This window comes from Crinia signifera, chromosome 7 (assembly GCF_055691185.1).
Source record: "Crinia signifera chromosome 7, ASM5569118v1, whole genome shotgun sequence".
Classification (NCBI taxonomy): Eukaryota; Metazoa; Chordata; class Amphibia; order Anura; family Myobatrachidae; genus Crinia; species Crinia signifera.
The window spans coordinates 34,303,467-34,331,338 of NC_139223.1; the positions used below are offsets into that span (position 1 = coordinate 34,303,467).

At 47.5% G+C, this 27,872-nt stretch overlaps 1 protein-coding gene across 1 annotated transcript in view; it reads left to right on the forward strand.

Moving 5' to 3' along the window:
- The window catches only part of LMF1 (lipase maturation factor 1), a 257,843-nt gene that overhangs the window by 159,912 nt on the left and 70,059 nt on the right, over nucleotides 1-27,872 (forward strand). Inside the window, exon 6 of the mRNA XM_083152787.1 lies at nucleotides 26,082-26,249. Within this exon, the coding sequence (XP_083008913.1) occupies nucleotides 26,082-26,249 (168 nt within the window). The remainder of the gene's footprint in view (nucleotides 1-26,081; nucleotides 26,250-27,872) is intronic.

Here is a 27,872-nt window from a genome sequence, read left to right on the forward strand (position 1 = left end):
GGCCACATAGCAAAACTAATGCAAAGCATCCTGGGATGTGTAGTTCATTAACATCTGGAGGGCCGGTGTTGCCCAGCCCTGAACAAGAAGGATCCATACTTTCGAACTGTCATCTCCATGGAATGGCCGAAAGTGACCCAAAAATCGGGTCGATCTCCTGGTCTGCCAGGAAGGTGGGCAAGTCCTCCGCAAACCGCCCTCGGCAGTGGGTCCGAGGGGACCTGAGGACATGAATAACCCACTATAACTTTAAATATAGACACAGTGAAATTGTAGACAATTGAAACCATTAATTTTCCGAGCAGTAGCAGTTGGGATTTAGGGGCAATTTGGGACGTTATCGTACATCCCATAAACCCTAATTGTTTAATATACAAGTTGTAATTTTTTTTTTTTTTTCATTTTATGTCTCTTTTTGTTTCCGACACCTCTTCCCAGTCCTCCCTTCCCAGGTCAGGGCAGACTCCGGCTAGTCTGCGCCGTGCTCCTTACAAGCGCTCGGGTCCTTTAACCCAGCAGGAGGACCTGAGGCCTGTTTGAGAGCGCAGTCTGCAGATTTAGTTAGGCTCTTAAAACTAATAGCTTTTGGTTGCATATTATTTGGCAGTAAAGGCACTTGTGATTGCAATGGCCCTTGCAAGGTTAACCAATTAATCACCGCTTCGCAGACCCCTGTGCTGTGCTCAGAGACCGGCGTTGTTAGAAACGCTGCAATATTTGCCGTTTCCAGCAAAACATATTTTGGGTTTTTTCTGTGTGTGGTGATGAGAACAGCAAAGTGCCGCCAGTAGATTTCCATGGAGATTTAAACCTTAAAGGTCACTGACCTGCTTGCAAGGTGGTTTTGGGACAGCATTACTGCCTCACAACACTGAAGTCCTGAGTCCAATTTCTGTCTTTTCCATCTGTGGGTAGTTTGTACGTTCTCCTCATATTCCAAAGGTTTGCTATGGTGGCTTGTGCAGCCACTTTATGTCAATGGCTCCATCCAGGAGCAGCAAAATCATATTTTCCTACCACCTCTCCACACTGTGCCCCCACGCCATGCTGTGTATGCAATGCCCTTACTGCGCCACCTCACCTCTGCCATTGGTTCCCCTGCAGTCGCCATCTTCTTGCTCCGTGAAGGACTTGCAGGTATTTAGTTGACATTTACAACGTCGACACCACAGTGGCGACACAAATGATGAGGACATTATTAAAATGTTGTCAGGCAACATGCCGACATTAAATGTCAATAATGCAGAATGCAGGCATCAGGGTAAGGCGCTATGGGGTGGGCTCTGGTTAGAGATAGGGGTTAGGTAGAGCGCTCGTTTACTCATTGGAACACCGCCTCGTCCCATCACCCTGCTGGAAGTGGCAGTCACATGACTGCCGGGAGCAAGTGTGATGGCCACCAGGGACAGATGTCAACATTATGTTTTGTCACCATTTAATCAGTGTCTACTCAATCAATGTCAACATGGCCAATGTCGACAGTTATGACGTAATTGTTCTTATGACAACATTATCTTGTCGTTCCCAGCCCCATAAACCTATGCGGGTTTACCTATTTACTAAAGATTCTAAAAATTACAATGAAAAATCTGAATCTGTCATTTCTAGGATACAACTGACAAATGAAAGACAGACTCTGATTGGTTTGTACGGGCGACATCACAACTTTTTATTTTTAGAACCTTTATTAAATGGGGCCAGATTCTCTAAGCTTCAAAAGTGATAAAATGGGGAGTGATAAACAGCCAGCCAATCAGCTCCTGCCTGACATTTTTTAAACACAGCCTGTGACATGGCAGGTAGGAGCTGATTGGCTGGCTGTTTATCACTCCCCATTTTATCACTTTTGAAGCTTAGAGAATCTGGCCCATGTTCCCTTTAAATTTCCGCCGTATATATATGTATGTTTTATTACACTCCCTGTTGGAGTTTTACAGCCTATGGATTCCTGTTTTTTTCGGAGACACTGCCAGTGGCTCTGTGACACCCCCCTCCGCCCCCTTCTCCGCTGGAGTCCGCGCTATCTCTGCTGCAGATGAAGCATTTCCATAAGCAGTTTTGTTTCTGTCTATTGCAGAGTTACTGACAGAGGATTTCAGGTAATTTGTCATGACCTCCGATCCCTGTTTTTAAGAGATCCCCTACTTGGCGATTGTCATCGGGTGTATCACGTCATTCATACAAATTAGGGTGATCTCTAGGCCGCCCCCACCCTGCCTTAATTGGAGACCTTTAAAAGGTTAAGTCCATCAAGTTTCCATGCAGGCCCCTCAAGCGAAATCAAAATGACGACGTCAAACGCAGAGGAATCCCCCTGTGTTCCCAATTTTATTTCCATTATGGCAGATTTAAATGAATTAAATGGATCTTTAAAAAATAAACAACCTCTTCATACTGTCGCTGATAGGGTTATTAAGACATGAGCTGGTTGTATTGCTGTGTGACCGGGCGCAATGCTGCCCTCTGTGGGAAGTGTGCGGAATTACACTGTACAGGGACAGTGCTCTAAAAACATTTGTTTTGCTGTATATGAAACAGACATACAACATCTGGTGTGCAGGGGCTCATTTACGCGTTTGTATTACGTTTGTTATGACATTTGCTAAATTGCGGTGATGACAGTGATCGTAGACCCTTTGTTGTCCAGGACAACATTTTATTGCTAAATATCCATTACTGATTTAAAGTTGATCTTTTGCCAAGACACGGACTATAAAGGCATTTTGTGGACTTATCCAAGTATGATGATGCTTAGCATTTCAGGGGGAACCAACCAATGACGTTACGGGGCCACTTCAGCGCACTGGGAGGTTACAAGCTGCTAGTGGACTTTCCCATGCTGGCTCCGCCCATAAAATGGCTGCCTGCAGTGTGTACCTCAGGGATGTCACTGGTACCTTGTGAATTGCATTGTCCTATATAATAAATGGGTAATGCTGTTCCTGAACGCTATGGCGAAAGTGCACGCTGGCGGGCACTAGATGGCACCCCACAGATCAGTTTGAGTATTGGTCCGTTCAGGCTGGTGCTGACATTACTGTTATGTTATTTTATTTTGGTGGGCTGGTAATTAGTTATCGATGTTTGGTCAGCCGTCAAATGACTTGTGGCCCCAAACAGCTCACCATGGTGGCCCGTGGCCTCCTTAGCACACTTTTACATTCTGTGGCCCCAAACAGTGGGCTCTATGACAGCCTGAAGAAACCATTGTCAGGCGGTAATGTGGCCCCCAGCTTTAGTGCAGTGTAAAAGCTGGTGGTCACCAAATTCACACTGCACTGGGCATTGGCCCCCAGTAGGGCACTGTACCTGCCTGTGGCCCCAATAGCACACTGTACCTGCCTGTGGCCTACAATATTGTACTCTACAAGGCTGTGTCCCCCATTAATACAATGTACCAACCTGAGGCTTCCAATAATGCAATGCTCCAGCCTGTGGCCCCTATTAATACAATGCACCAGCCTGGGGCCCCCATTAATACAATGCACCGGCATGGGGCTTCCAATAATGCACTGCACCAGCCTGTGGCTCCCATTAATACAATGCACCAGCCTGGGGCCCTACTGCAGGAAGCCATTTTGTAGTGGTTGCCAGCACATGCAGTGCAGTGGGGCTCATCCCCACAGGCCTTCCTGAGGAAAGGTGTGGACACAAACTGGCACACAGGTCACATATGTGGCTGCCAGCTCTGTCCTGCCACGCTATATACTAACCAAAGCAAAGCTAAAGTAGGACATATGTAACGCAGCTATGCATTATGCGAATCACACGGTCACTTATCGGAGACAGCTGCATATTCTGTCATATATCAATGATCATTTGTGACTGTGAGGCCTAATTATTGATCACTTCCCCTGAGAAGCATGTGGAAACGTCAGTGACTGAGTGATCCCGTTCCCTAGTCTAGCGCAGCCCTGCCGCAGCCCGGTCTCCTGCTCAGAGGAGGGTTCCCTGCCATAAATAGGAATGCCAGCTCTTGTCATGTATCCTGGTAGATAAAATATTAACTTTTATGTAAGATTTATAATTTCATATGAATACATCACAAGTGTGTAGGTTAGACCAGCATAGACTGGATGCATTCAGCATCCTGGCGTTGGGATGCCAGCGTGTCTCCTGCTGAATCTCATCATAATACACCCACCACATTATAGTGCCAAGGAATGTGAGGACAGGGCAGTGACATGATGGAGGGGAATGGAGGCAGCAGGAAGCCACAGACTGACAGTTATATAGTAGGAGGAGCAGGGTCCCCAGCAGCACAGAGTATAACAGGAGAGGAGTGTCAGTGAGGACAGGGCTGCATGTGACAGTGGCAGTGACATGATGTGAGGAGGGGAATGGAGGCAGCAGGAAGCCACAGACTGAGAGTTATATAGTGGGAGGAGCAGGGTCCCCAGCAGCACAGAGTATATCAGGAGAGGAGGGGAGTGGCTGCGTGTGACAGTGGCAGCAACATGATGTGAGGAGGGGAACGGTGGCAGCTATAGGCCACAGACTGTGTACAGTGATACAGAGGAAGGAACATGGACCAGCAGCAGCAATGAGCATATCAGGAGATGAGTGATGTTTTAGTGTGACCAGGGCCACCACTAGGCAGCTTTAGGCATTTGCCTAGGGCGCCGGCCACTGGGGGGTGACAGTTCGGAGGTGAAAACCCCCCCCCCCCCCCTGGATGGAGGTGAACCCCCCTCCCAGCAACTCGGCAGTGGCTCGGGGGTATCTGCGGCGCTGTCTGCAAGCTGCGGTCAGAGGGGTCCCTGCGGCGCTGTGTATTAAGTTGGCGGGGTCCCTGCAGTGACTTGGAAATAACTAGCGCTATCCACCGGTGGTGGCGGAGGAAGCGCTGCTGGTTTTGAAAACACTGGCCGCACGCTGATTGGCTGATATTCAACCAATCAGCGTGAATTTGTGGGCTGCATGCAAGAACAGCCAGTATCTGCCCCGCATGCAAGAATAATAAATGTATTGGCCCATTTTTATTGCAACCTGCTTTGTCCAGGTAAAAAATTAAGGTGCATACACACCATACTATTTTATCACAATAACGATCTCGTTAAAAATGTTATCATGCATATCGTCTAGTGTTTACCCAATGTATCATTAACGATGTGATCTCCCGCTGGTCGTGAACGTCCTCCTCAGTCATCTGAACATGCACAATCTGCCTATATTGTCAGCGTGTGGCTGGGTGACGACACGGAACTATATAGTCATTGGTCGCTTTCAGTGTGTTCGCGCTAGATTGTTTGTCCAGGAGCACCGCCGATATAAATACTGAGCGCAGCGAATCAGGCCCTTAGTGAGCAGAGGCCCATGTACCACCGTTTGTATACACTTACTGGAAAAGCCAACCCATGGGTTAACTTACTGGGGGGAGGGGTTTAAACCAGCAATCGGAACGTTTTTGCTGAACGACTTTTGCTCTGGAACCATCCTGGGATAAGACCAGACACCTGACCAGCCAAGTGATGCAACCTTCTGACATGCATGTTATACTGAGTGGCCCTTGCCTGTAGTTATTATTATTGATATGTATTGGTCCCCATTACGTGCTGCTTCTGCTGTTTATAGTTAAGTGTTGGAAGTGTTGACTCACTGGCAATGTCGTTGAAGTGTTGGCACCATGGGTTAAGGAGGGTCTAAGGTGGGGAGGTGCAGACAGCTGTCTGTCCCGCTGCCAGGCACCAGATAGAATGAGCATTTTGTTCCGTACTTCACGGTGACTTTACCTGCAGCGGCAGGAAGACATTCGCTACTGTTACCCAGCGTGGCTGATTTATTGCAACTGGAGCCTGGGACTTGTTAGGTTACATTTTATATATTTTTTTAAACATGGAATTTCTAAAGGAAATATACTGTTTGCCGAATTCTCTCCCTCCCCCTGGCGCTCATCCAGATCTGACATAGCAGACAAGGTGTTCAGTGAACCAGGTACTGCGTGTAGCCAGGCCCTGCGTCCCAGGAGGCTGCGCAATGCCAGCGGGAGCTGCGCTGCTCTGGGCAGTAATAGTTAACCCATTCAGCCCCAGAGCCCTATTACAGTGCCTATAATCCAGCGGATGGGAAGTGTTACCATGTGATCTATAATTTTTCCGGTTGCTTTTGAAGAGAGAGCGCGTTTGTTTTTTTAAATAAAATAAATGTATTTATCGGCAGGTAAAGGCGCTTTGGGATTTTTATGGTGCTTGCGCCCTGGAAATGCACTTTCTGGCGTAATTGCGAAATGACAATATTGTGACTTCACCGGGACCCCCGCCAAACATGCGGTCACTGAGGATATTGGCAGATTTTATTGGAGTTATCATTAACGATATAGTGGATTCAAACTGAACGATATGCACGATGATATCTGTAGCAATATCATTATGGTGCAAATCGTACAGTGTGTACAGGGCTTAAGTCGCCCATCCTATTGAATTTGTTGGTACTTGTTTCCTAGCACGGCCACAATCGCGTCACAATCGCGTCCACAAAATGGACCTTTGAAATCAGGTCCATTTTGCCGGCAAAGGCAAAATCGGGGCATCGCGTCGGTCTCGTGCATTAACATGTCCCCCGACGCGATGGACGCGATTTTGCCATAGGCTTCAATGTTAAAATATTTTTAACATTAAAATCGGGAGCATCACGTCGGTCTTGTGCCATTATAATGGCACAAGATGAGATGGACTTGATTAAGTCCATTTTACATAGGAAACAATGTGAAATAGGCCAATATGACCCATTTCACATTGTATATGGCCCCGTCATGGTGTAAAAGTAACGCAACCCCATTGTGAGCGTCACCCTACGATTGACGCCAACCCGAAGCGTGACGAGCGCAGCGATCCCGCGAGGGGCGGCGGTGCGCGTCCTCCGACCTTTTCATACCCCTACTATCCACGTCGGCGTGGAGCTGAGAATATAAAATGTGGCGAGCGCAGCGAGCCACCGAGCCCAAAGCGTGGCGAGCAGACGCATATACCTGTGAAGTTATACGCGTCCCCTCGTGGGGCACACTTCGCTCTCCACGATTCGGGCTCGGTGGCTCGCTGCGCTCGCCACACTTTATATTCTCAACTCCACGCCGACGTGGATAGTAGGGGTATGAAAAGGTCGGAGGACGCACACCGCTGCCCCTCGCGGGCTCGCGTCGCTCGCCACGCTTCGGGTTGGCGTCAATCGTGGGGTGACGTTAAGGGGGTAAAATTGGGGGTCTGGGGAATACTTTACATTGAATCCAATGTAAAATAGGGTCCATGGGGCCCTATTCACATTTGACTCAATGTAAAAATCGCGTCGGTCGCATCGCATGCGATTTGGTCGCATGCGATGCGACCGACGTGATTTTTCCAACACGATCACCCCGATACAAATCGGTGTGGCCGTGCTAGGAAACAAGTACCAATTTGTTTAATAACAGTATTTTTTTTTTAACAGTTTCTTATATAGGGCAGCATATTCCACTGCATGCCTGCCGGTTTCCTAGACACGCCTGTGTCTTTCTTATCGCTCCCACTGAATGTCAAGTTTCCACCCCAGGCACCTACTACCTGTCAATCACCTAGCAAACGGCGTGCGTATAGAAAAAGTTGCAGGATTTTTTTCGCAGGATGGCCTCACACATTGCACGATGGGCTGTATGCATGCGCTGTGTGTCGATAATCATTAACCATGCAAATTTGCAATCAGTTCTGAATTACCCCCTAAGTGCGAGCAGCCAATGCCAACAGAGTGGCCGAGATTCAGACGACTTATAAATAACGTTAATTACGAAGGCAGTAAGAATCGCAAGAGCCTATAGAATTGCCCGCTATGGATGGTGTAATGGTTAGCATTACTGTGTCACAGCGCTGAGGTCATGGGTTCGATTCCCACCATGGCTCTAACTGTGCAGAGTTTGTATATTCTCCCCATACTTGCGTGGGTTTCCTCCCAGAATCCAAAAATATACTTGTAGTTTAATTGGCTCCCAACAAATTAACCCTAGAATGTCTGTGTGCGCGTGTAAATGTGGTAGGGAATATAGATTGTAAGCTCCACTGGTGGCAGGGACTGATGTGAATGTTCTAATATTCTCTGCGGAATATGTGTGCACTATATAAGAAACTGGTAGTAATAATAATAATCCTCTGAATGAGACCTAAACAGTTTATTCATACAGAAACACTTAATGGCCAGATGCATCAAGCTTCAAAAAAAATGATAAAATGAAGAGTAACAGCCAGCCAATCAGCTCATTAAAAAAATGACAGGTAGGAGCTGATTGGTTGGCTGTTTATCACTCTCCACGTTATCACTTTTTGAAGCTTGAAACATCTGGCCCTAATTGTGCGTTAACAATAAACCACCAGAAACCTATATTTTAACGTTTTTCATCAAAAAATTTGAACCTGTATACAATGATAAAAAATTAGTTTTTTTGCAGTTTTTAGATCGCGCCCCTTTAAAAGAGCAGATCCAGGGAATCAGTGACTTGTAAGTTGGACCCGATCAGCTGAGGGGGACCTGACCCATAGGAGGAGGAGGAGGATGAAGACTTGGCTCTCGGTAGTGTTTGCACAGTAATGGGTGAAGGGGTAAACAGCTCTTGGCCCTCGGGGATTGGTGTAGACCTCAGCGCAAGACAGTGCTCTCATTGAAGCTCAGTGGCTGGGTAATGCTGGGTAGGGGAGGAGTATTTATTTAGGTAGTCAGGTTAATACTAAGCCGTTGGGCTTCCCCCCTCCTCCTACATGGAAGGATTGGCCTCTCCTGGAGACTGCCTGACAGCGAAGCCCAGAGATGTTTATTTTAATGGTCACTTGTGGTTGAGACTGGTGCCAGTCCTACAGCATGGGCTGCACAGATCCAGCGCAGCGGAGGGGGGAAGGCTTCCTGTCTCACGTGGAACACCTTTATTTAAAGGTCCGTTCTGTACAGTAAGACACAGTAGGGCTTATTTAATGAAGAAGAAACACATGTAACAGCCGCTGCATATCTTCCGTTACTATAATATCAGCATGCATTGCGCTCTGTGTAAATACCTGGAATGATTAATGCGTGCTCATACCGATACTGCAATACCTATCATGGAACTGAACCAATATTCCATTTGTCTCTGACAGGAAATTGTATTTATTTTTACATTAATGCCGAAATTATTTTTTTGCCTATTCTTTGTATGATTTTGTCATTAAATTCATATTATTAATATTATTATTTTTCTTCATCATCATTATCTTTTTCTTCATTTTTTTTTTTCTATCATCATTATAATTATTATCATTGTTTAGTTATACGGCGCCACAAGGGTTCTGCGGCGCCTTGCAGAATACATAAATGAGTCAAACTAGAAAACAAAACGACGACTTACGGGGGCCGTACACTAGTACAAATGGGCCCTTTTCTAGACAGTTTTGACGCATCGGGACGATAAATCGTGTGGAAAGTCAAACGATAAGTCATTTACTTAGGATTTAGATCCGATGCGTGGTCCCGTACGTTCCGATCCGGAGATTGCCACTGCTGCCACAAGGATACATCATCTCCCTGGGCGGTGAATGGGATCGCATGTGATACATCATATTCAAAATGGCCGCATACAATGTATCTCATTTGATCTAGCTGCCGGGGAGCTCCTGGGTGAGTTGCTGAGGTATCGCATGGGAGGTTGCATGTGATACCTCGTCCTAGTGTATGGAGGCCGTTGCAGTAAAGTACAAGGCAATTTAGGACAAGTTCATGTTGATGAAAGATAGTTGCACCAGGGGACATGACACCGAAATAATTATAAGGGGACCTGGGGTTTGGTGCTGTTGAATGGAGTAAAGATTAAAAAATATAACCCCTTTCACATCACAAATGCCGGGTCGCACCCAGAAGTTGCTATAAGCCGGGTCGCTGATTTCAGAAAGGGGGCAGGCCGGTGCAGAGGCGTGTCATCGGGGGCGGGGGAGGAGTCAGCCCTTGGAGCTGACACTGCCTAATCCCTATAGTGTGGACAGGACCCGGGTCGCTCGACCCAGGTAACCCATTTACACTGCACAGCAACCCTTATTTTAACCCGGGTCAGAATGCTTGCTAATTTGAAAAGGCCCTTTCACACCGCACGTAGACCCGGGTTATTTGCGTGATGTGATATGGGAATCCGAGAGAAAAAAGCACATTAGGAGAGAGGGCCCTGCTCGTTAGATCTTAAATTCTTCTTCATCATCTTCTTCTTCATCGTATTAATAATTATTTTCTAAACCTGCATTTTAGGATATAAGCCTTTTTCTCTGCTTTAACCTCTTCCTGACCACAGGGAATGTACACGCGCCTGTCGGGGTACACGGCAGCTGGAATTCAGCAGTTCGAAAAGTTAAACAGATGTTGAATCTTTGAGGAAAAATAATCATATTTCTGTTTTGGGTTAATCCATTTCCTCCAAGACTGGCCTGCTGTGAAGTCTTCATTATGACTAGTTACAGCGCTGTAGACGGCCTATAAAGGAGGTGTAGCTGGGCTGGAGTATTCTCCATTATCCTGGCACGGAGTAATATTTCAAAGATAGGCTCTGTATGGCTTTGTTTCTTTTATAGAGTGCAACAAACCCCCCAGATCTGTGCAGATAACCCTGTATCTCCTCTGGATTCTATCAGGGAATGTTTTATGGAAGCGCCTGCGAGGATTATCTTACTGAGTTCTAGCTGTAATATGACAGTGGTGGGGCGGATAATGGGGGGTCTGTTTAATAAAGGAAGCTAATTCCGGAGTTAGGGCGCCACCTTCTCTATTAAAGGGGTACCACCGCATTTCTCTGCGGAATGTTTCTCATACAAAGGATCACGGATGTATATAGTGAGACGTATCAGATGTTTGTGAAAACTTTGTCCGTGCTATCCAATCAGCATCCAGATGTCATTTTTACAGACTGTGCTAGATAAATGACCGGTACAGGCCGGTTGGTTGCTACAGGCAACTTTCCCCCTATGCGGGGGCTGATGTAACATGTGCAGCGAGAGTTAGACTTGGGTGTTATTTTATAGTATGGGGGGTAGTGCTGCGCTCAATCTATGGTTGTCACACACCTCCTTGAAGAAGGCAATTGGCTGAAACGCGTTGGAGGGATATCCATACACCCCAGCAGGAACAAGCACAAGCATCGGAGTGTCATCATCCCCTGCCGCGAGCTGAACACCAAACCCGGCTGCTCGTCGTGCAGAGAAGACCGTGGACGTAGAAAGGGTGAGTAGGAGACGGAGCGAACTGTGAGGCAGGAGGTCCCCCCGGGCGGTCAAGCGAGGCGGTGTCGACGGCGGCGACCAGCTGCCCCAAACACCTTCCCCCGCTGCCCTTAGTCACCGTAGCCAGCGGGAGAGCGGCGCGTGAGGTACTGAGCGCTACAGCACTCATACATCACCGCTGCTATCTCGCTCAGCAGCGGGCCTGACACCGGCACCCTAAGCTGCACCGGTCCCCCCCCCCCCCCTCCGAAAACCCGCTGAACAAATCTACACTTTAAAAGGGGTACCTGAAGACTTGTGCTAAACTTGCGGATCTAGACCACTGTTTGACGGGACGCCGCAAACAAAGTCTAGACATAAACTGAGATCCATTATACTGCAGTTCATGAAGTTTATTCTGAGTAATTGCGTATTGGGACATTGAGACTTTTCCATCAGGCGTACAGACTGGGAGATAATACGACAGATTGTGCACAGTGAATCACAAACTAGTGCATCCTTTTTGTGTATTAAGACCACAGTACTGCAAGCTTGTATCTTTCAATACCTAAGATTATTTTTAAGTAAAATATTGTTGTAATAAACAATGTGTCAGATTAATTGAACAACAATTTAGAGTTTACTACAGCATATATAAGACAACCATAGATTGAGCGCAGCACTACCCCCCATACTATAGAATTTAACTCTTGGGATACAGTCAGATCCCATAAGTGTTCTTGCAGCTCATCGCTTCATAAACTTTTCAGTGCGCAGGTATAACCAAAATTTTTAACCTTGGGTGTTATTTTGTTTCTGTGCGGGGTACATACTGGCTGCTTTATTTTTACACTGCAATTTAGATCAGGGTTGCCTACCCTCCCAGAATGGCTGGAAATCGGGGCTCCCTCCCGGCCACCTGGAAAGGGGGGCAACCTTCCCGGATTGCCCTCCGTCTCCAGCGAACCGCCCCCCACAGTGCAATGCATAAAAGACCGGCATTGCACAGCGGGGTGGATGGCTAAAATGGCGCGATCACTCTAGCCCCCCCCCCCCCAGAGACAACTAAGTATAAGAAGTGTTATCAGTTCCCAAGTCCTTTGGGTGTGTGTTTTTGTGTTTAGGGTTTTCCCTCATTTATTTCCACACCATTAGTTCTGCAGAAGTGAATAAATGCAGCAAGCTACAGTATCGATGTAGGACGTGGAGCTAGGGATCATTGGGAAAGATAAATATGTTATGTGCAGGACGTCATTTTCATAACCAGGGGAGGCTCCAGTGGACGGGCTGCAGCAAGGTTCAAAATTCAAATAGATGAGCCCCTCCCACTTCTTCCAACTGCCATTCCAAACTGACTTCCTGGCAGTGGGTGTGGCTCCCCTATTTGAATTTTAAACTGTGCTGCAGTGCCACCCCCGGAGCCGCCACTGTTCATATCACAAGTGGAAATGTTTATGGGGAGTGGTTGGGAAATTGCAGGCGTGCTATGGGCCTATTCGGGGCATGTATCTTTTGATGGCTGCGTAATTGTATGTGCAAATACATGGCACTTGAGTTGCTACTGCTGTGGCCAGGCTAGACAGCCATAGAACAACTCGTAACTTCGATGTTCCCCTTGATTGCATATTGTCCGCTTGCGAATGCCATTGAGCTTGCGATATGTCCGGCGGGACTCTTTTTTCATTCCTTGGCAACGGATGTGGTATGGGTGTATGACACTCGATTCCGAATCCCAACTGCTAGTACTCCGACAATGGGGCGAACGCAAAGAAGCCCTTTCCGGGCTTGTCGCTCTCGCCACTTTCATTTAGAGGCCACACTGGGAATCTCCTACATATTTGCCATCTGTTATTTGTCCGGTATGCATTCGGACACTGCTGGACCAATTTGGATGAAACCACAAGGCAAGGTAGCTTGATTGGGTCCAGATTAGGTTACGGCCTATAAATGAGTCGGGCCACTACACAAAGTGGGTAAGGAAAGTAAGATATGACAAAGTTGCATAACATAGAGGGGATAGAGGACACAGGGTTTAAGAAAAAAAAATGTGGTTAGATCCGGGAGCCGCTGGACAGATTCGGATGGGAACATCAGATGACGCTCGGCAGCCACCTCTAGTATGGCGTATACGAGCAGTCCGTGTGATTTCCTGCTCAGCGCAACACAAAAATAAAATTTTCCTTGTAACATTTACAACACCTTATGTAACAAAAAGAGACAATGTATCCTTTTGATGTACACAGGCCTATAAGCAGCATGAAATCTTCGACATCTGAAATGTATTTAGGTCTGTAGGGGCTGAGGGTGGCTAGTGATTTGCCAGCAGTTTATGGTTTTGTTGGCCCCGAAATCAAACACATCTCTGTGGCTCAGCACCCGGATCAAGAGGCCGGAGGATTCCTTTGTATCTGTTTGACAAGAATGAAGATGTCAGATTTCACTCGTCACCTATATATATACCGCAGGATGCGCAGGGAATGTAATAGATAGTGAGGGCGAAGTAACAGTGAGGTACATAAGGATACTCCATGGCGTACGTACAGGAGGTAATAGGGTAGATTACATTAAATGCAGCACTTAATGCATGCCAGACCAGCAGTGTAATGATGTATGTGCTGATAGATCTGGTATTGCACAGCCAAAGGCATTACATATAAACTAGTAAGCCTGCTCAAAGCAAACGCTTCGAAAGCTAGACTGCTGTGTTTGTGCATGTGTGTGAGAGAGAGATAAAAATGCTGCCAACAGATGGCAGTGTTTCAGAGACAAACGGAGCTCCATCCGGTGACCTTCAGGTAATGCAGAGCTCCATCCGGTGACCTTCAGGTAATGCAGAGCTCCATCCGGTGACCTTCAGGTAATGCAGAGCTCCATCCGGTGACCTTCAGGTAATGCAGAGCTCCATCCGGTGACCTTCACGTAATGCAGAGCTCTATCCGGTGACCTTCAGGTAATGCAGAGCTCCATCCGGTGGCCTTCAGGTAATGCAGAGCTCCATCCGGTGACCTTCACGTAAAGCAGAGCTCCATCCGGTGACCTTCAGGTAATGCAGAGCTCCATCCGGTGGCCTTCAGCTAATGCAGAGCTCCATCCGGTGACCTTCACGTAATGCAGAGCTCCATCTGGTGACCTTCTGGTGATGCAGAGCTCCATCTGGTGACCTACAGGTGATGCAGAGCTCCATCCGGTGACCTTCACGTGATGCAGAGCTCCATCCGGTGACCTTCAGTTAATGCAGTGCTCCATCTGGTGACCTTTACGTAATGCAGAGCTCCATCTGGTGACTTTCACGTAATGCAGAGCTCCATCCGTTGACCTTCACATAATGCAGAGCTCCAACCGTCCAATGACCTTCAGGCATTGGTGAGACAACATACCACGTGTTCAGGCATTTAGTCCATCAGAAAATGAAGGACGACCTTTAGAGGAACATCCTTGATGAACTTCTAAGATGCCACCTCCACACTTTCACCTGAGCTTCTGGAGGACGGTATTGGTGTGTGGATGGTAGGAGCAGTACGCTGGTAGCGAGGTAGCCCTGGCCTCAATGACGGTGTCTGCAGTAGTGGGAACACCAGTGGCAGCACCATGATCCTGCTGTAGAGAGTCTGCACCTTAGGGGCAGCATACTGTACATAGTGAGGGAGTCAGCGCTAATCTGTACCGCGCAGTAATGACTCATGTGCAGTGTGTGGTCAGTCTCAAGGCTCGTTAATGCTGCAATGTGCAAAGTGATAACACACTCTATGTGAAGGGCTGAATCCAGAAAAGCATGTTGATGTTCCATGTGTACAAGGCAGGTGGTACTTAGTCATGAGCCTGGGGGTCAGGGTGTAATCCCCGAGCTCAGGGGTGAGATATTATGGGGTTCCCGTGTGGGAATAAGAATGGAGCCCCTGCCTGGGCTGTACTCACATATGGAAGACATTGTGCTGGGAACACACACACAGCGTGCGCCCTTAGCTGCCTCTCTCTCTGCTCCACGGCTTCTCCGGCACATGTTGTTCTGTATCCCTGCTTCCCATATTAACCTCTGCAACTAGCACTTAACCCTGTGCTGTGCGCAGTAGGGCAGGGTTAAATATTTCAGCCTACATTCCTTAGCAGTCACCCCAAGAGCTGACACTCATGGGCCAAATGTCCCTGCTAGTCAGCATATTCACTTAAAGGCCCTGTGTCTCCCTTTGTATTAAGCTAATGGGAATGTTATGTACAGTATTTGTCCTATTAAATGTACAGTACGATTTTTTATCGTATAGGGGGTCAAAATCGCGTCGCATCGCATGCCATCGGGTACATGGCATGCAATGTGATACGTTCATCGTACGATGGACATCGGGGGCGCCGCCAAAATACACAAGTACCTATAAGAGATTGTTATTATAAAAGTATACATTTTATCTATCGCTGTGTCCGTTCTCAGTCCCCTCTCATTAGGGGCTGTTGTTCACACCTTATACTTATCTTGTAAGTCAGTGTTTGGGGCCTCTTATCACGTGTTGGTTAATGGCCCAGAGGGCCTGCCCCGACGCCCTTCGAATCGCTACCCACCGCTGTTCCCGTATCCCCTCGCATGTCCCGCCGGCGGAGAAATCATTCAAATGATTTCTTCAGGACACGCAAATATAAGTCAGTGGAGACCGACTTAAAAGTTGCGGCCATTCCGCCGAAGACAGAGCAGGCGGCCGAAGTCATGTCAAGTCAGCCGCCCGCCCCCCGGCACACCTCCACCCGCCCGCAACCCAATGGGAACGCCCAACGTTTTGTATTCTTTTATTAGCTTCTGCACATAATCTATCACCCGATGTCGCATGTAATATGTAAAGCCCAGGGTATTTCCTACGGCCCTAATAATTAATAATAAAACCGAGTCACTGGCTGCAGGGTTTAGCTTAGTATCTATAGATAACACAAATCCTCTTGTAGCATAGAACTATAAGTGATGACAGTCTGAGCCTCCGTGTAGCCTTTGAAGTAAACGCTGAAGGCCGTGAATACAGAAAACACGGAGGCGCTGATGAACAAAGTAACAAGAACAAAATAAATTGCTTGAACACTGTTTTTCCTGTAATAACCTTATTGTCAGAATAACTAAACAATTATATGTATTCTGTTATATTTATTAACTGAATAGAGTTTAAGGGGTTTATGTACTAACCTTGGAGAGAGATACAGGGGGAGATTCTCTAAGCTAAAAATGCGGTAAAAACCCCGTTATCGGGGTTTTTACCGCATTTTGGGATGCTGTAAGCATCCCCCGCCGGGTTAGGGGGGGGCATCGCCAGAAAAATCTGGCGATGCCCCATAGAAGCCAATGGGCTTCTATCGCAACCCTCCGCCGCCCCGCGCCGCCGCCCCGCATCGCCCCTCACCTGTGTCCGGGCAGCACAGAGCTGTGCTGCCCGGACCTGTGACCTCCTCCCTGCACTGATCCTCTTCCAGGTGCAGGGAGGAGGAGAGCCCGGCGCAGCAGCAGCAGCGCTGGGTGTGTGAGGGAGGGGGGAGCCGCCGGGACCTGCTGGGACCCGGCGACTCTCACCGCAAAGGACAGCTCTTAACGCAAGAGCTGTCCTTTGCCTTAATTATCGCATATGTTACAGCATATGCGATAATTAAATATGCGATGGGCGGCGAAGGGGGGCAGAGATTCTTAGAGAATCTCCCCCACAGTGGGCAGAGTTCCAAACCGACTCCTAAACGTCATTTTCAAACAGTCTGTAACATGGCAGTTAGGAGCGGATTGGCTGATACTTTGTATCCTTCTACTTTATCTCTCTCCAAGGCTTAGAACATAGGACCTTATTCAGCAAATGACACTTGTTCGCACAGGGGCCTATGTTTCTTTTATGCGCATGCGCATTTCTTCACATGTGCATGCGCTTGTTGCGTGCGGCCGCGGCAAAGAGATTAGTCACCGGGCGCACACCAGCAGCCTTGCGGAGGGGGGGGGGGGGCGGTGGGCTTCCTTATTACCATATGGGAACGGCCAGCGTTTCATTGGCGTGCAGCACGTATGATTTCCAGCTCCGATCCAATGTGCACGGGACCTTGCATCGGATCGGATGTCAGACACATGCTATTTGGCCAATTTCTCAGCTCGATCTGCCAGAATTTGGTGAAATCAGTCATTTGAATAAGTTATTAGGGGTACATTATGCCATGACTGATGCTGTCACTTTTGATTGATGCAGGAATCTAGATAAGTTCTATAGAGGAATGACCCTTTAGGAGATGAATGGCACATACCCCTTTAAATAAAGTCTGCAACGGACAGTCTGGATCAATTATTGAGGAAGCAATACCCAGGTGCATCCATACACGGCAATGCTCAGTGATAAGTGCCTGCATGGGATCATAGACTATTCACTGGATTGTGTTTATGTGCAGAACCGAATCACACTGACCAGGGGGTGCTGACGCGCGAAGCCCCGGCATTGTGATAATAACGATAGCTCAGAGGTTAGTAGAAGAGTGGTGAGTCATTATACTGAGTAATAGTGTGGAGGTTCCTCAGCTGTAATGCAGAACACTCCCCACTATAAGCTGTAGGTGGACAGATTCCTCCTACTTAGCCTATCTGTGCACACGGTGTGATATACTGTATAGTGTACCCACTTCATGTGTGATATTGTGTGATAGTGTGATACATACAGCAGGAGCACCCAGATTACTTTGTGTTATTGTAAAACATTATCATATTTTGTGCTCTGAATACTTCATTGGTGCCAGAATACAATAACACCTGCTACATGCACTGCGCAACATCACCATACAATCACGCAATAACCTGTCACATACACTGTGACATCACCATACAATCACGCAATAACCTGTCACATACACTGTGACATCACCACATAATCACACACTAACCTGCCACATACACAGTGTGATATCACCATACAATCACACTCTAACGTGCTACATACACTGTGACATCACCATACAATCACGCAATAACCTGTCGCATACACTGTGACATCACCACATAATCACACACTAACCTGCCACATACACAGTGTGACATCACCATACAATCACGCAATAACCTGTCACATACACTGTGACATCACCATACAATCACGCAATAACCTGTCACATACACTGTGACATCACCATACAATCACGCAATAACCTGTCACATACACTGTGACATCACCACATAATCACACACTAACCTGCCACATACACAGTGTGACATCACCATACAATCACACTCTAACGTGCTACATACACTGTGACATCACCACATAATCACACACTAACCTGCCACATACACTGTGTGACATCACCATACAATCACACTCTAACCTGCTACATACACTGTGTGACATCACCATACAATCACATAATAACCTGCCACATACACTGTGTTGACATCACCATACAATCACAGAGACAGAGGTAGTGGTGGATATGAGAGCGCAATTAAGAAGTTGCTGCCTACTAAAACATAAAAAGGGGGTACACCACCTCCCAAAAGGCAAACATGAACAACAAGAATGTATAGTTTGGCGTAACCTTCTTAAATGATGTTCAAAGTGGTATAAAAGATGACAAGGTTTATTGAAACATTAAAAATACATGCACAAAAGCAAAAAAGGTTTTGTAACAATTGAACAATACTTCCTGTATGTGGATCACTTGTCCTATCCTGGGTAAAATCAATAACAATTTCTGTAATGAAGTATCTCACCATGTGAAGGTGCTGCGGTGGGCTATACTCATAAGGCAAGTCTGCGGCATTGCTGCAGTTGGCTTAATCTGGTGAAATCCTAGGACAGTAGGTGCGTCCAGTAAAGTGTGTCCAATAAAGTGTCCAAGTGCCAAGGTGCTGAGGCATGGATAGTTTCCAAAAAATTGCAACATTCGCCGACCATCGAATGATTTTGCAAGTGCTCTCAGGCGCCCTGAGCGGGAAGCGGGCGGGCAGCGGGCGGGCAGCTGACATCCGAATGATTTTGCAAGTGCTCTGCGGGCGCCCTGAGCGGGAAGCGGGCGGGCAGCTGACATCCGCTGACCTCAGCTGCTCACACCCACGTCATCGGAGAATTACCATGAGAACGTCCATGGGTGTTCCCATTGGCGCATCCCCCGGCCCACCGCCACATGCCCCCCACCCACACTATTGTGTGCGATCGCACAGCAAATTATTTATTCGCCATGGCCGCTCGCACACAGCGGGTGCACGTGTGCATAAATGACTATGCGCAGATGCAAACAATTGGTTCCCTGTGGAATAACCCCCTTAAAAAGCAACTTTAAAGGTGCCCATACATCGGGTCAATTTCGGCCTATTGCGAGGAATTGGCCCATGAAATCAGCCCCAATCGTCTCAATCCCTCAATGTCCCCTCAGGTCCGATGCACAGCCCCGTGCTGGCCGTCTGACCACCCAACCTTGGACCTCCCTCCTGGCGGCGAGACGGGCGGGGAGCAGGGACGCATGCGATCCGTCACAACAAATTGGTAGGTCCCGGGCGGCTCGCAGGGTATCGGGTGTCCGTACACTGCTGCACCTCAGGAATCCACCCGTCATGTGATATATACAATCTGACGCTATCTATACCCGTTCATTATTATGATCAGTCTATATTAGCACAGAAGGTTCCTCTTATTGTTATACGTGCTATAAACTCGTTCACCCTTCTTTATTATCCGTGTCATAGTTTTGTGATGGGGTTTATGTATCAGAATTTGAGTTTGTGGTGGTAACTGGTTTAAGGAGAACAAAAACATTTCAAACCACAGAGTAATGTACTTTTTGTGTTCTACTGTATACTGTCATTCCGTAGAGTAGTAATGATGTCTGGTTATGGTCTGCAGCACAGATACAGTAAGTGGCAATAATTCACTGTCCATCATCTTGTGGAGGGATATGAGTACACAGAAACCTCCCCCCCCCCCCCCCCCGCTTGACAGCAAACAGAGACCAGGCATGATTCTACTAAGCCATGGGCCCTTGTGGCATATTGGCATGATTCTTGGGTCAATGGTGAAGGTGCGGAGTTGATATGACAATTAGTATTGTGTCATTTCTGGCACGGCCCTCTCGCCATAGACCAGGTAATATCGTGCCACTTCTCCCACACAACGACATCTACTGCTTTAGGTAAAAGTGAGTGATCAAAATGTAAATTGTTTTGGGTTTATAGGGTGCAAAATCTGGTAAGATAAAGCAGTATTGTGTTTGACCACCAGGTGGCACTGTAGAGTCCTTCCATTCAAATTGCGTATGTTCACTGTGTACTTTGTAGGCTGTACTAGCCAGGATTCATATATACCTGCTGGATGCACAAAGTGCGACACCATTGTGCAACTGGCCCTTCAACGTGGCGCACATTGAAACCCAAACCACCGCCATGCAGATGCGTATCTAGTAGGGTTACCACCTAGTCCCTTTAATTCCGGACACATGTTAATTACACAGGTTCTGTGGCAGTTTAAAATCAGGTGAAGTGGAGTCTTGAAGTCAGCCAGCCACAGAACCTGTGTAATTAATATGTGTCCGGAATTAAAGGGACTAGGTGGTAACCCTAGTATCTAGTGTAAATGGGTAGACCTGTGAGGCTGGCAGCAACTTGCACACGCATTACAACAGCCACATCTAATCCAGGGTGATGAGCGCTAGGAAGAAGATGGGGTGGGCAGCTGACGTGATGTGATGTCAGCCACCCGCCCTTGGCAGGAATTGGCGCCCCCGTGTTTCCAGGGGAACGGCCAGCGTTTTTATGGGGACGCCCATAAAATGCTGGCCGTTCCCCTAGTCTGGCCCTGTACTGAGCATTTGGTGCCCATTTATCAAACCATATTTACGGCTAAATCCCTGAAAACTAGCCGCAAATATTAAGTAACCCTCTAATGTATCAAAGGGGGACCGCAGCAGGAACCTCCGCTCCCTGCTGGAATCCCCCCTGCACCGCCGCCGGTGTATCTACATCGGGCAGCCCGGCTTTGCATCCCTGGGCTGTCACCATTCTGAGATGGCGGTAGCCCATTGTAGCCTATGGGCTACGGATCGCATTGCCTGGGCTGCAGTGCGGTCGGCGGGGGTCAGCGCATAATCGCGCATGCGCAGACCCCCTGGCTTCCGGCTCCGCAGATCACAGGGACGGGCTCCTTTCGGAGCCCTGTCCCTGCGCCCTCAAATTTGATACATCCCGCCGGTGTGATCGCATTTTACAATGTGATCCTAGGTGTTAATATTCCGCCCAGATCGCATTGTAAATGTGATCATGGTAAATGGGCCCCTTTGAGAGAGATAAAGTGGAGAGAGATAAACAACCAACCAATCGGGCCCTAACTGCCATTTTTCAAACACGACCTATAGCAGGGGTGGTCAAACTGGTCTTCAAGATCTACCAACGGTCCACGTCTTCCAAATCCCTGGTGCACAGGTGCAGTTATTACTAACATTGTCATACCTGCTGCGTTCATTCCTACTATAGATCCACAGGTTGCCTGAGATACATGAACTGTTTGTAGATCGTGAGGACAGGTTTGGCCACTGCTGGTCTATAACATGGTAGTTAGGAGCTGATTGGCCGGTACTTTATCTCTCTATCTCTTATCTCTCCCCAAAGCTTTGTTCCACTCCCCCTTAGTCTGTATATGATGCACATTGGAACTTGGCATGGAGGAACACCGCAGCTGCTGCACTGTACAGATTCCTGATGGGTGTAAGGTGGATCTGATTCTGGCCTTCTGGGCCTCCCCTGCATTACCTGTAGTTGTGGCCCGGCGGTGGTGTCACCCCAGGATTCACACTTCATGTAGGTCTGGAGCGTATCAGAGGCTTGTCCGCCTCTGCTGTTTTGCTTGGGCCGCACAAGGCAGCGTGCTGTCTAAAACATTACTTGTTAGCCAGGATTAACCCCTCTGTGTATAGAACCCTGCTCATTCATCTGATGTACAGTTGGACTTTCTGGCAATACAAGGGTTAAAATGAAGGAACATCCCCCCCCCTCTGAGGGCACTGTACTGAACCGGAAAATATCAAAACCGCAGCCTCTCCCTGAGTTCTCCCACAAGGCACCAGCTTGGCGCCCCCCTCTAACACCCATCCTCCCCTCCACTGACAGAGGCAGTGTCCAGTCCACAGGGGGTGGGATAGTGGATCTATCCACACCACATATTAGGAGGAAAGATGATGCTTCCCAGTTCCACTCATAAAATAATAACAATGGCAGATCTGGCAGGAAGAGAGGCCTCCCTTCCAGTCGCAGCGTTCCTCGCACGTCACGCTGCGGATGCCAGCGATCTGGGCAGACGTACTCAGGGTGCCTGCGGCATTGCAGTGGGTGCTGACGTGCGTGCCGCACTGCTGCCCAGATACGTGCCCAGATGAGCGAGCGGTAAGGGGCTCACCTTACCAGTCAGGGTACGACATGCCCATTTTCAGTTTTTTAGGGATAAATACCGTATAACCCCCAGTGTTCTATCGCTGTCTCCAATCGTAATGTGCGCTGTATAAGAAACTGATAATAAATTTAATAAACACAAAAGCACTGTTGCGCCCACCATGTATGCCCACGGGGGAAGGAGAACGTGCTCCATGCTGTGCAGTGACATAGGGGCAGATGTACTAAGCCTGGCGAAGCGATAAAGTGGAAGGAGATAACGCACCGGCCAAATCAACTCCCAACTGTCATATTTCTATGACAGCTGATTGGCCGGTACGTTATCTCCTTCCACTTTATCTCTTCGCCAGGCTTAATACATCTGCCCCTCACTGCCATGTTACAGGCTGCGTTTGAAAAATGTTAGGAGCTGGTTGACTGGTTCTTTAGCTCTCCAAACTTTGATATACCTCCCCCTTAGCTGCGTGGTATAAGCAGGGCTGGACGAGGATTGTCCTGATACCTGTCTGTCTGTTATCACCCAGTCTTCCCTTATTACTGTTCTGTTCCCAATTATAAAGCAGAATAGAATATGCTGGCACTATATAAGTGACTGCTAGTAATAATAATGTGGCGTGCCCCTGGCTGGTGACCTCTCAGCGCTGGTGCATGATGACCGTACCTCGCCAGCTTGGTCAGATAAAAGGAAAAGGTCTACGTGAGTTTTCACAGGTTTTTGGTCCGTGTCAACTTACGTCAATATAGGCACCGTATCCAGGGCTGCCGAGAGGTATGCCGGACCTCGGGGAAAAAAAATTGGGGGCGTGGCCTAATCATGGGAGGCGTGGTCACCTCCTGCCGTTAGGCCACGCTCAAAACTATTTAGGGGTATGAAAAAAACAGGAGGGTGTTATTGGTCAGCAGCAGCTGCCTGGGAGTGACGGAAGTGTGTGTGTGGGGGGGGGTCGAACCAGGGTCCCCGCCGTGTCCATCCAGCAAGCCCAGGCCTGAGTAATTAGTACCCGCAGTGTACTGTGACGCTCGGCACAGTATTATATTCTCCCTCTATGTCCACATGGATAGTTAAGTATGACAAAACACCTGTTCTGCAAAAAAACATGAAAAACTCATGTCAACCTTTTTCTTGTGTTAGCCTTTTGTCCATGGTGACCTAAGAATAGTCGACCTTTGTAAGGTGTTGACCTATATCCTAGCGGTCGGCCTATTGTGTCGGCCCATGGACCGCATAGCTGGCGGTACCTACACGGTATATGGCAGCAGAGCTGTATATGTCCACGTGTGTAGATCACCAATACGATATACTGTAGATCTCTCACTCTCTGTATCTGTCTCCAGCATTGCTCACGTGCGTCTCTCGTGGCTATCGCTTACACAGACTCAGCTACAAATAATTTAAAGATGTTTTGTCTCCTTCGATTAGAAGTGCCCTTCTCAGCTTGGAATCTCAGAGACTGGGATCCCCTAGCCTGATATAACCCTGAACCAGCAGCTTAGTTTACAGATCTGTTTCAATTAAGTAGTCCCTGAAAGCTGTGTAATGTAAATTACCCTATTGCATTTCTGCTCTCACACCGCGCCGGAGGTGAATAAGGGGTAGCGGTTTATCGCACTGAATGAGTAAGGGGTAGCGGTTCATCGCACTGAATGAATAAGGGGTAGCGGTTCATCGCATTGAATGAGTAAGGGGTAGCGGTTCATCGCACTGAATGAGTAAAGGGTAGCGGTTCAACGCACTGAATGAGTAAGGGGTATCGGTTCATCGCACTGACTGAGTAAAGGGTAGCGGTTCATCACACTGAATGAGTAAGGGGTAGCGGTTTATCACACTGAATAAGGGGTAGCGGTTCATTGCACTGAATGAGTAAGGGGTAGCGTTTATCGTACTGAATGTGTAAGGGGTAGCTGTTTATCGCACTGAATGAATAAGGGGTAGCGGTTCATCGCATTGAATGAGTAAGGGGTAGCGGTTCATCGCACTGAATGAGTAAGGGGTAGCGGTTCATCGCACTGAATGAGTAAGGGGTAGCCGTTTATCGTACTGAATGAATAAGGGGTAACAGTTCATTGCATTGAATGAGTAAGGGGTAGCAGTTCATCACACTGAATGAGTAAGGGGTAGCGGTTCATCGCACTGCATGAGTAAGGGGTAGCCGTTTATCGTACTGAATAAGTAAGGGGTAGCCGTTTATTATACTGAATGAATAAGGGGTAACGGTTCATCGCATTGAATGAGTAAGGGGTAGCGGTTCATGGCACTGAATGAGTAAGGGGTAGCGTTTATCGTACTGAATGTGTAAGGGGTAGCCGTTTATCGCACTGAATGAATAAGGGGTAGCGGTTCATCGCATTGAATGAGTAAGGGGTAGCGGTTCATCGCACTGAATGAGTAAGGGGTAGCGGTTCATCGCACTGAATGAGTAAGGGGTAGCCGTTTATCGTACTGAATGAATAAGGGGTAACAGTTCATTGCATTGAATGAGTAAGGGGTAGCAGTTCATCACACTGAATGAGTAAGGGGTAGCGGTTCATCGCACTGCATGAGTAAGGGGTAGCCGTTTATCGTACTGAATAAGTAAGGGGTAGCCGTTTATTATACTGAATGAATAAGGGGTAACGGTTCATTGCATTGAATGAGTAAGGGGTAGCGGTCATGGCACTGAATGAGTAAGGGGTAGCGGTTTATCGCACTGAATGAGTAAGGGGTAGCAGTTCATCACACTGAATGAGTAAGGGGTAGCAGTTCATCGCACTGCATGAGTAAGGGGGTAGTGGTTCATTGCACTGAATGAGTAAGGGGTAGCCGTTTATCGTACTGAATGAGTAAGGGGTAGCCGTTTATCGTACTGAATGAATAAGGGGTAACGGTTCATCGCATTGAATGAGTAAGGGGTAGCGGTTCATCGCACTGAATGAGTAAGGGGTAGCGGTTCATCGCACTGAATGAGTAAGGGGTAGCCGTTTATCGTACTGAATGAATAAGGGGTAACCGTTCATTGCATTGAATGAGTAAGGGGTAGCAGTTCATCACACTGAATGAGTAAGGGGTAGCGGTTCATCGCACTGCATGAGTAAGGGGTAGCCGTTTATCGTACTGAATAAGTAAGGGGTAGCCGTTTATTATACTGAATGAATAAGGGGTAACGGTTCATCGCATTGAATGAGTAAGGGGTAGCGGTTCATGGCACTGAATGAGTAAGGGGTAGCGGTTTATCGCACTGAATGAGTAAGGGGTAGCAGTTCATCACACTGAATGAGTAAGGGGTAGCAGTTCATCGCACTGCATGAGTAAGGGGGTAGTGGTTCATTGCACTGAATGAGTAAGGGGTAGCCGTTTATCGTACTGAATGAGTAAGGGGTAGCCGTTTATCTTACTGAATGAATAAGGGGTAACGGTTCATCGCATTGAATGAGTAAGGGGTAGCGGTTCATCGCACTGAATGAGTAAGGGGTAGCGGTTTATCGCACTGAATGAGTAAGGGGTAGCAGTTTATCGCACTGAATGAATAAGGGGTAGTGACTCATCACACTGACTGTCTCACTTTTTCTCATTACAGACACAGCCGGTGCCAAACGTGTTGGCCTACTTTATGCATCGCAACCCTGTATGGTTCCACCAGTTTGAGACCTTGTTCAATCACTTCATTGAGCTGGTTGTTCCTTTCTTCCTATTCATGGGCAGACGCATGTGTACCATCCACGGAATACTACAAATCCTCTTCCAGGTGAGTGGGGTCCGGTGTTGGGGTGCGGGGCACTGAAGGACTAGTTGCGTTGAGTCATTGTTATTCTCAGAAGTAACGGTAAGGACTTTATTGAGAAATATGTGTTATTGGTGCTTTGTTCAAAAGTCGACCACGCGTTTTGCCATTCTCTTGAGGAATTTGGCCAGTAGAAGCACTCTTTTACTCTCCCGGGGTGGTCAGTCAAGTCTTATAAAGTCAGATATTCAGTGTAATAGCTTTCCCTGTCCCTTTATAATATAAATGAACGGTTCTCTGCCCATGAACTTGTATTACCTGGAGCTTATATATCAGCTTGCAGGTGTCCTATGGAGGAATCCCCTCATACTGTATGCTATATGGCTATGAATTAGCTAAAATGTCTATGTTATGTCTATGTCGACGTAAGAAAAACAAAAAACAATGTTTGACACACATTTCGCTTTTGTGTGTGTGTGTGTGTGTGTGTGTGTGTGTGTGTGACTTTTTTTTGTTATCTTTATTGTTTTTTCCTTATATACTGTATACAGCTTAGAAAAATAAAACTTTAATTAGGAAAAGTCGACATTCATAATGTACACATGGAAAAAAGGTCCACGTGTTCATAATGTCGACACCAGAAAATATTGATATACAGTTGTTTTTTTACAAATATTTTAGATTAACCCTAAAAATACATACAAATATTTGAGATTAACCCTAAAAATACATACTGTTGACATTTTGGTGTCGACAGATAAAATGACAAAATGTTGACTTTAAAATATGGGACTGTCTCTGTAAGCTATGGATCATAGGATAGACATGCATGATGGTCGACCACTGAAGGTCGACATGCATGACGGTCGACATGACTGAAAGTTGACATGGGGTTAGGTCGACAGGGTCATTAGATCGACACAAGCATTAGGTTGCCATGGGGGAGGTCGACAGTCAAAAGGTCGACATACGGGTTTCCCCCTTTTTTTCTAATGTCAACACAGTTGACATGGGCACTAAAAAAGTGCACCACTTGCCCTCGCATGGCTCGCTACGCTCGGCACACTATATTATTCTCCCACCACACCCTAGTGGATGGTAGGCCACGAAATACCGCCTGTTGGCACAAGTGGTCTGAAAAAAAGTGAAAAACCCCATGTCGACCTTTTAAATGTTGACCGTGTTGACATAATGCTTGTGTCAACCAAATGACCCTGTCGACCTTCATGCATGTCAACCTTCAGTGGTCAACCTAATGCTTGTCGGCCTAGTGACCATATCCCGTCACGGTAAATTAGGGATAGTTGCATACAGTACCTCCCAGCTGTACGTATTACAGCAGCCGCGCCTCCGAAGCAGCAAGTCCCGCTACCTCCATGTCCTAAGTTGGGAGGTATTTAGTTGTATATGCGGCGCACCCTTTACTTGCCATGTTCATGGTGGAATTCTCTACATTCCAGGTTTGCATTGTGCATGGTAAATGTTACATTGTTACCATAGTGATAACAAGAAAGAGGTGCACCCCCCCTCCTACTGACCGCAATCTCTGGGTAATATACAAAGACCGTCCTGTGCCTGGGATCTGATACATAACATGGGGCCAGGAATCTACCTGACGTCCTGTCCCTGTGCAGCCGGTGGGCTCCG